General features: G+C 40.0%; 1 protein-coding gene across 3 annotated transcripts in view; it reads left to right on the forward strand.

The window, feature by feature from the left end:
* Positions 1-6,094, forward strand: part of tbp (TATA box binding protein) — a 29,519-nt gene extending 23,425 nt beyond the window's left edge. For 2 of the 3 annotated variants that reach the window (XM_072498461.1, XM_072498462.1), the window contains exons 7-8: positions 2,073-2,167; positions 4,756-6,094. In XM_072498461.1, coding sequence (XP_072354562.1) covers positions 2,073-2,167; positions 4,756-4,835 — 175 coding nt within the window. In that variant the 3' untranslated portion in view covers positions 4,836-6,094. Of the gene's footprint in view, positions 1-2,072; positions 2,168-2,607; positions 2,681-4,755 lie in introns of all 3 variants that reach the window. The other variant, XR_011940638.1, reaches the window with a different exon arrangement.
* Positions 6,095-9,813: the final 3,719 nt, after the last annotated feature.

Genomic DNA, 9,813 nt, shown 5'->3' on the forward strand with positions numbered 1-9,813 from the left:
TGCGTGGTTTCCTCCGGGTGCTCCAGTTTCCTTCCACAAATCACAAAAGACATGCTGTTAAGTAATTTGGACATTCTGAATTCGCCCTCTGTGTGCCCAAACAGGCGCTGTGTGGCGACTAGGGGCTTTTCACAGTAACTTCATTGCAGTGTTAATGTAAGCCTACTTGTGACAATAAAGATTATTATGATTATTTCTGTGGAGAAAGGAAGCTTCTGTTCATCTTTTAATTCAAAGATACAGGGATCATTATAGTACAAATTAATGTTTGAATTTTCATTCAGTGGGTTGCACGCTCTCCTCTTCAGTCAGAATGAATTTAAGCCCTACTTCAGAGACTTGAGCATACAATCTAGACTGGCACTCCCAGTAATGCAACAGTCCCTCAATATCAACATGTAATGTGTTTGCAGATTTTTTTTCCCTTCTCTCACTGTCCTCCACTTGATTTGTTTTATATTTCTTCAGCCAACCCCTGAGGCTAAATTAGATTTTTTTAAATGTAAAATTCAGCAGTGATTAGGAATAAAAATGGCTCTTTCTGATTGCAGCATCCCCAGTGAGCCACCATGACTATGTATAATGGATTTATTTGTTGGATTCTGCATCCTATTCCTTACTAGAATTAAATTTTGCTCTAGGTCACTGCATAGTGCTCACTTTGAACTGAGAAGTGCATTTATACCTTGCAACACTTTCAGTCAGCATTAACAGTTTGTAGGATGAATCTTTGTTTTATTGTGCAAACCCAGTAAGTAATGTGTTCTATAGCCTGCTATGTGACCCTAGTTGTCAGGATATTATAGCATAATGGTTATGTTACCGTACTAATTCAGAGGCCTTGACTAACCATCCAAGCAATGCAAATTTAAATCACACCAAAGCATTTTTTAAAACAAAAACATTCTGGAAAAGGTTTCGTGTTTTTTGTTTTTTTAAAAAAAAAGTCAGATTATTATCAATATCCAACTGGTCACTTAATGTCCTTTTGGGAAAGGAAACCAGACACCCTTACCTAATATGTATCTCTAGGCCCACACTGTGGTTGACTCTTAACTGTTTAGCAACAATTGGTTAACTGTCTAGCAACAATTGGTTGTATCAGACTGCTGCAGCAATTCACGAAGGTGGCTGATCACCATCTGCTCAGCAGAACAGTGGATGGATAATAAATATTATCCTTGCCGGCCCTGCTATGGTCATGAGGGTGAATGTTAAAATCTAAAATTGCAGTAGGTGGCTGAATCTAGCCTAGTCATGTCAGATCAGGGAGGAAATAAAATGAATTAAGCTAAGCAGCAATACACTGCACAGAAACGGTGCAGGGAATTAACAAAGCTAAATTTAAATTAAAAAAAAAAAAAAAATCTGATTAACTACTCAAAACCTCTACAAGTAGTGCAGTTACCTAATTCAAGTAGGGAGAAATGGTTCTTCCTATTTCATTGTTTTGAAATGGTCAGTAGAAGAATATTTTCCCTTTTCTTGACTACCAGACTGGGGCTGCAACTGGCATTTTGGAGCAGACCCTTGTCTCAGTGGCCAATCCATATTTAATAGCTTCCTGTGACTTTGTGTTACTTTAACTCTGCTTCGATGTTGCTGTATCAATTACTAATGCTCCTCCAAAGTGGTTCAGCTCCAATGGATTCTCTCGTCCTTTCAGAAACACCGACTTTAAGGCTAACACTGGAGTCAAGAAAATATGAATGCCTTTGGTTCTAGTTTTGATCGCTCTCAACAAATGTATAGCAGATGTATAAATTTCCTCTCTGGTGCCCCAACCTCATAGCGCCATCTACTGGTCCATCCTTTGACCAATGCAAGATCATTCATTTTTATTCAACCATGATCAGTTTTATCTTGTGCCCATTAGGAATGCAAACTTGTGACCTTTACAGCCTTGCATCTATCATACCGTCATGCTGAAATGGAAGGCAACTACGATCTGAGCGATGAATATAATTTTTAAAATCCAACTATGTATAGCGAGCTTATCTGTTTTACCAGTAATGTGGCACAATAAGTTATAATTGTATTGTATGATCAATTATAAAACTTTTTTTTTGTAGTTATGAGCCTGAACTGTTTCCTGGATTAATCTACCGAATGATCAAACCGAGAATTGTACTGCTAATATTTGTGTCTGGAAAAGTTGTATTAACGGGTAAGTTGCACCTTATTAAGATGGTTTTTAAATGAATTTAGAGTACCCAATACATTTTTTTCCAATGAAGGGGCAATTTAGCGTGGCATTTCCACCTACCCTGCACATCTTTGGGTTGTGGAGGCGAACCCCACACAAACACTGGGAGAATGTGCAAACTCCACACGGACAGTTACATGTGGAATATATTGAACATGTTGCCCAGGAGGCAGCAAGAGGTGGATAGTTAACCAAGTACAGCAGGAATTGCACAGATGTTTGGCAGCAAATGCAATTGAGTGTATGTAAAAGGAAACTGCACAGTATTTTTCAAGTTTTCTGGCTAATCAGATGGACTACAATGGGCCCCTTCTGTAAAATCCCATGGCAATCCAGATCATTTACTTTCTCGAACTGTTGCATTGATTAATTTGAAATACCTTATTTCTATTTCCTTTAAGGGGCAATTTAGCTTGTCTAATCCATCTACCATGCGCATCTTTGGGTTGTGGGAGTGAGACCCACGCGGTCAAGGTGAGAATGTGCAAACTCCACACTGACAGTGACCTTTTAATCCATTTTATAGCAGTAGGAACATGTCAGTATTGAAAATAGTGAGTGTCTTAAGGCTATGCAGCAGAGGCTAATGGAATCATCTTTGCATTCCAAGTTCAATTTTGCATATCACATAATAATGGACAATTCTCTCCAGCTTTGCATCCATCCAAAAATGTTGTTTATTCCAACCACCAGTTGAGATTTCCACCATTTACATTTCCTAGACACTATCCTTTTGGTGATAAGCGCTGTGTGAATTTCCTTAGTCACATTTAAATTTTAGGGTTAACCCGTTTGAACCATTGTCCTGTGCTCCGAATTTAAGGCAATATTTCAGATTCACCTCTTACATTTCATTGACTATTTTGTACACATCCAAGATCAGTTTTTTCCTTTCCAGGTTCCACCAATCTTTCCTCATAGCTCGGATCTTTTGACTGAGGGATCCATCTATTGGCTCCTCTTTGTTGTACTCCTAGTTCTTAAACCTTGATAACTTTGGTTAGGGTCTTTTGTAGTTCTGTATACCTTTGCCTGTTGCTCTGCATGGTTTGGAAGTGATTAATATCCAGTCTTTTTACTTTTTCTCCCTCGCTGTTTCTCACGCTTTCACATGCTCGCTTTCATATTTTCTCTCTCAATTACTAATTCAGCTGTGCAATTGACTCCTCGCCCACTTGTGGTCATATAATCATCTGACTGGGATAACAGCACAAGAGTCTATGAGCAAAGACTAGACAGCTCTTCAATGTTTGCTGCAATCCCTAGTCATTGTCTTGCCTTAAACAATGTCAAGGATTTGGCATGATAAAAAACTATGTGTGGAAATGTTATAACAGTCTGGTTATCTGTGTTTAACATAAATTTTTTAAATGCTGGAGTGAAGTAGTGCAATTCTAAAAGAGTAAACTCTTATGGTAGATGGTAGACCATCTTTCATATCTCGCCCTTTAGTAGCCAGCTATGCAGTTTTCTCTGGACTTCCTCTAATAACTGTATATATTTATCTTAATGAACACTGCTTTAAATATGACCTCACCATTGACGCCTTTAACTGAGTTGTATTCTTCATTTTATTTACTTGATTGTCTGTGAGGACTTGACCTAACTTCAATAATCCACCCACCAGAGCTCCTCCATTTTCCTGCCCTGTTACCTCAAGAATACATAATCTGCATTCCACATTCTTACCGTCAGCTAATCACATGTGTTCTGCTGATCTGTATGGAATTTGCATAGATGTGTGTGGAATTTCATTTGTCACGTCTTTCCATTGTTTGAGCCTTTAGATCATTGTAGTTAGCATCTACACGTTTAGACACCGTGGTCAAATTCCTGTCTTCTAATTGTGAGCAGACATAAGGCAAAGTGTAACGAGGCAGTGTTTCCGTTTTTTTTTTTTTAGTTTCTTGATTAGAAATCTGAAGAGGGGAGCGGAGCGGTGTGGGTTAATGGTGGCTATGGGTGATTCCTGATTCCCTTTTGTCATTTGTTTATGTGAACATGCAGCCGAATGTTTGGGGTTTGGTGGGAGGATGGGATCGTTGTTATTGATACGGGGATTGACATATTTGTTACTGATTATTGTTTATTGTTGGTGGGTGTAAATTTGGAAAAAAATGTGAAAAAGGAGGAGAATAAAGAAATTTTTTTTTTTTTTAATTGATTCTTCTTTGCTTTATCATGAAGGAAATGAAAACATTTCAGCTCTGTGGTTAATTCTTTGTGATCTAATTAGTTACTCAGATTTCAACATCCAACTGGGTTGAATAGAATTATATAAAATGAACGGAGAAACTGACAATTTGAACAAACCAGTCACTATCTAAAAGAGGTGCCTCTCACTCCTCTAACCCTATCAGTATAACTTTCTGTCCCTTTCTCCCTCGTGATTTATCTGACTACCCCTTAAATGTATCAACGCTTTTCACCTCAACCACATGTTTGTTGAAATACTGAAAGATCTCTTGTCCTGTGACTTATTTTTGAAACACACAAACTACTCTTGATTTTTCAATTGTCCCAGTTGATGTCAAATTTGTATTTTGAAGGTGCAAAAGTTCGTGCGGAAATCTATGAAGCATTTGAAAACATCTATCCAATTTTGAAAGGTTTCAGGAAGACGACATAACTTTGTGTTCAAAGACTTGCTACTCTGAAGGACCATTTCGTTTGCCTGCTGCCATGTATAGTCTGTATAGTTGAATGCAGTTTTCTCCTGGTGTTCCAGAGCAACATTTACATGGGGTGATTCAAATTTATTATATGCAATGATTTAGGAGTAAAATAAGTACATTTTAACAATAGTACCATTCTGGCCACCCTGTGAGAGCAGTTTTTGAAAAATCATTGTCAGAAACTAGAGTTGTCTTTTATTTGGAATTTTATCAACCAATGGAATATTTTGTTTTGCATGTTATTTATATTGAACTTTTTATAAAATGTAAGCCATGTAAATGTATCTGTTAATGTATTTTCAAGCTCACTTTTTAAAATTCAGCCTTACTTGAAAATATCTTGCTTTTTAAAGCACGATCAAAGACTGTTCACTAAATTGGCAGCCGATTTGCAACTGCGATTTTTACATTAAATTTTTTCCCATTCAATACAAATATATTGGTCATTATTATTAATGGCAAGGTTGTGCAGACAACTGAATATATAACATGTTGACGCCAGCTTCCTTGAGACGGAGTAGAATTTCATAAGAAACTTGTTGATTATTCATGATTTAATAGCAGAACAAGTTTGAGAGGATATATTATCTACTTATGTTCTGTTCATACGTAACTAAAATTCCAATTTTCATCAATGCCAACGGGTTCAGACCCTGCTTCTGATATAATGCCAGTTCTTTTTGTAAAATTATTTTTTGAACACTTAAGTATTTTAATTACTCAAGATGCTGTATTAATTTCAGTTTTTGTTAATTTGTTAATATATTCCGATTGTTATCCACCCGTATTTCTCTAGACCAGCTGTTCAGACCTTTGGGGTGTCCCAATGTGTTTCCTGGCTACTTAAGTATTTTTGAAGTGTAGTTGCTGTCATAACGTAGGCAAATGTGGCAGCCAATTTGTGCGCAGCAAGAACTCTTCAACAGCAAGAGATTAATTATGTGAAAAATGAGTTTTGGTCATGTTGGTTGAAGGATAAATGGTTTGACACTGGGCAGAACTCTCCTGCTGTTCAAATTATGCCACAGAATCCACTGGAGGGGAAATGACACTTGGTTTTCCACCTTGCCCAAAGAGGTGACAGTGTAGTGCTTCCTCAATTCTGCACTGGGAATGTCAGTTATGTGTTGAAATCCTGTTGTCTTGAACCTCCAATTTTCTGACTGAGCTTAGAATATTCAGCGCTATGGAATAAATGTTTTTTTAAAAAATATTTTTAAAGAAGTAACTTCTGTTTTTTTTAAAAAAGGCAATCCATTTAAGATTCTAGAAATACTACTGGAAAAACAAAACTATAATGATCAGGTAAAGACCAACTGATCTGTCATGCTTTTTCTATATTGCATGGTCTAACTTTTCATGCTGTTAACCCCTATCCTTCCCTAGCAGCCCCACATTCCCCTGCTGAATGCTGAGAAAACCATAGGGTCAATTTAAGAAGAAGTTCTCTCACCATCCATCCACCACCACAAAACAAAGCACCAGGTGGCTCATCCTGTCAATGGCTCACTACATCTTGATGCAGTTATGTTGGTCACTTTCTGGAACCCATCTACCTGTGTTTCCTCTGCTTCACCCTCTGCGATTATCAAAACCGTCAGCCACCTTTTCCCTGCACTTTAGAATTCTACAAGAATATCTTTGCTATGCTGCCTCCTTTGAAAGGGCTCTTCAAAACTTGCTTCATGACATCCTCTGCTTTCGCTCCTTCCTGCCTATTGTTCACAGCCCTCCTTGTAAAGCTACTTTAGATAACCTCTAGGGGCTACCATAGATGCACTGGGGAACCCACCTACGGATGTTCCAAGGTAAGGATTGCACATTAGTTGCCTGGGAAGTTCAAACTTTGAGCATTGTTCTGCACTGGGAACCATCCAATTATGCAATTGTAAATCGCAGTTCAGATAGTTGTGACTGTCTTACAGTAATAGGTACCCAGAGTAACTATAGCACTACTTCCCTTCGACTGCCCCCCGGCAACCCACCTCCACAACTCGAATATTACCCACTTTCCGGACCTTTAAACCTATCTGGTTTTTGGGAGATAATGCTATTAAAAAAGGAGTGTGACTTACTGACCTTCAACTGAGCTGCCCTCAACTGTAAGCCTCGGGAACCTGGTGCACTCTACGGATCATGCCTGGCCTGGGTCAAAAGATCAGGCAAGATGGGTGTAACTTCATTTTAAGGTAAGAAACTAGGCACAAAGCGACAATGCAACTGAATTGCCACTCCATCAGAAGCTACAGGCCATCCTTTTTTTTGTTGCAAGCTCGCACCTCCACCTCCCTTCAGTATTTCATTGTGTAGAAGGTGGACACCAGTCATTCATAGAACATTTTGAACTGGAATGAAAATGAGAAATCTGATCTTAACATCTTCTAGTCTATACTTGATGTCTTCTGTTTAGATCCAAGGTTATAAGAGAGCCTGTTACAACAGCCTACACTTCCTTTCAGGAAATTATTTTAGTAACGTTTATTGCTCATCCCTAGAACGGAGTGGGTGGCTAGATTATTTGAAAGGTCGGTTGAGATTCAACTGTAGCCATCTGGGATGGCCACGTCCCGATTACAAAATGGACACTTGCAAAGAATGCAGGGAAAATTGGACAATACTAAGAAACGAGCAGGTGCAAGCTCTGTCTGTTGGTTAGAACCTTAAGCTCTCAGACAGGACAGAAACTGCCAAGCAATCTACATACTAATGAGCCATCTCCGGGGACAAAAGGGAAACATTTAGATACATAATGTTAAGGCAGTCACCCCGGCGCCAGAAGAGACTAAAATAAAGCAGACCAACAGTCACCAAGTCACGCCCAGCAATCAGGGAACCATCCCTCTATTGGAGGAAGATCGATACGACTGATTGGGAAAGACCCAATTAATTGAGGCCAAGTTCAAGGCCCGCCCAAAGGCGCGCAAAGCCCTTTTTAGTATAAAAGATATTCCCCAAGGGAGAATCTTCCTCCTTTGGCTTTGGCTCTCAGCGAAGAGAGAGACCAGCCTAGCAGCTACATCAGACCAAGTAAGTTCCAAGTCAACGCACGCTACGAGACAGACGCTCCTAGTTGCTACCCTGTAAACAGCTCAACCCAGCAGCCTCAGAACCGAGCAACGGCCACTGTTCCTCTGACTTGAGTGGGCACCCGAAGTTAAGTATAGGCTTTAGTAATAATGGTAGTTTAGTTTGTAGAGTTTATGTATGAGTAGATTTGACTGTGTAAATAAATGAGCATTGCTTTTGAACTTACTAACTGGTGTATCGAGTCATTGATCAGTATTCGGTTCTGAACCTTGTGGCGGTGTCGAAAGATACCTGGTGACTCTTGAGCAAATGTAATTAAACAGAGCCAAATTAAGAAACAACCAAAGTTATCAACATTTACTGGCGACTCCGCCGGGACTCGACTTAGAAGTGGCCTCACCACTCCGAGAGAACCCAAAATCTGAATTGAGAATCCAATTGGGAACAGAAAAACCACGCGTCAAAACAGTATTGATCAAGCCTCTGAGATTCAGAAGTGTGTTAATGCATGCGTACTAACAGGGACATAAGGTAAACGTGAGAGATTTTGTTGCGTAAAACTGTCGGGAGTTTTGTAGGTCGGAACTTAGCGTAAACCGTACCCGTGTTTACATCACCACTTTATCAACCCCTGTTCCAAATTCAGTAGAGAACCTAGATAGAGAAAATGGCAATGAAGGCAATGCCATATGTACCCCCAGGAATTCGAGGTCGCAGCGACCAGTAGAGTAGGACAGTGTCCCGTTTAGGAAGATAAGATCAGGAAATATCGCAAAGGGAAAGGATGGCCCCTTTGGAGTGAATTCTGCAATAATGAGGAAACAGGACCCGGGAGTATAGGACATAGTTGGTGGGGGAACATAAGAACTAGGAGCAGGAGTTGGCCATCTGGCTCCTCGAGCCTGCTCCACCATTCAATGAGATCATGGCTGATCTTTTGTGGACTCAGCTCCACTTTCCGGCCCGAACACCATAACCCTTAATCCCTTTATTCTTCAAAAAACTATCTATCTTTATCTTAAGAACATTTAATGAAGGAGCCTCTACTGCTTCACTGGGCAAGGAATTCCATAGATTCACAACCCTTTGGGTGAAGAAGTTCCTCCTAAACTCAGTCCTAAATCTACTTCCCCTTATTTTGAGGCTATGCCCCCTAGTTCTGCTTTCACCCGCCAGTGGAAACAACCTGCCCGCATCTATCCTATCTATTCCCTTCATAATCTTATATGTTTCTATAAGATCCCCCCTCATCCTTCTAAATTCCAACGAGTACAGTCCCAGTCTACTCAACCTCTCCTCGTAATCCAACCCCTTCAGCTCTGGGATTAACCTAGTGAATCTCCTCTGCACACCCTCCAGTGCCTGTACGTCCTTTCTCAAGTCAGGAGACCAAAACTGAACACAATACTCCAGGTGTGGCCTCACTAACACCTTATACAATTGCAGCAGCACCTCCCTAGTCTTAAACTCCATCCCTCTAGCAATGAAGGACACAATTCCATTTGTCTTCTTAATCACCTGTTGCACCTGAAAACCAACTTTTTGCGACTCGTGCACTAGCACACCCAGGTCTCTGCACAGCAGCATGTTTTAATATTTTAGCATTTAAATAATCCCTTTTGCTGTTGTTCCTACCAAAATGGATAACCTCACATTTGTCAACATTGTATTCCATCTGCCAGACCCTAGCCCATTCACTTAGCCTATCCAAATCCCTCTGCAGACTTCCAGTATCCTCTGCACTTTTTGCTTTACCACTTATCTTAGTGTCGTCTGCAAACTTGGACACATTGCCCTTGGTCCCCAACTCCAAATCATCTATGTAAATTGTGAACAGTTGTGGGCCCAACACTGATCCCTGGGGGACACCACTAGCTATTGATTGCCAACCAGAGAAACACCCAT

Source organism: Scyliorhinus torazame, chromosome 4 (genome assembly GCF_047496885.1).
Source record: "Scyliorhinus torazame isolate Kashiwa2021f chromosome 4, sScyTor2.1, whole genome shotgun sequence".
NCBI lineage: Eukaryota > Metazoa > Chordata > Chondrichthyes > Carcharhiniformes > Scyliorhinidae > Scyliorhinus > Scyliorhinus torazame.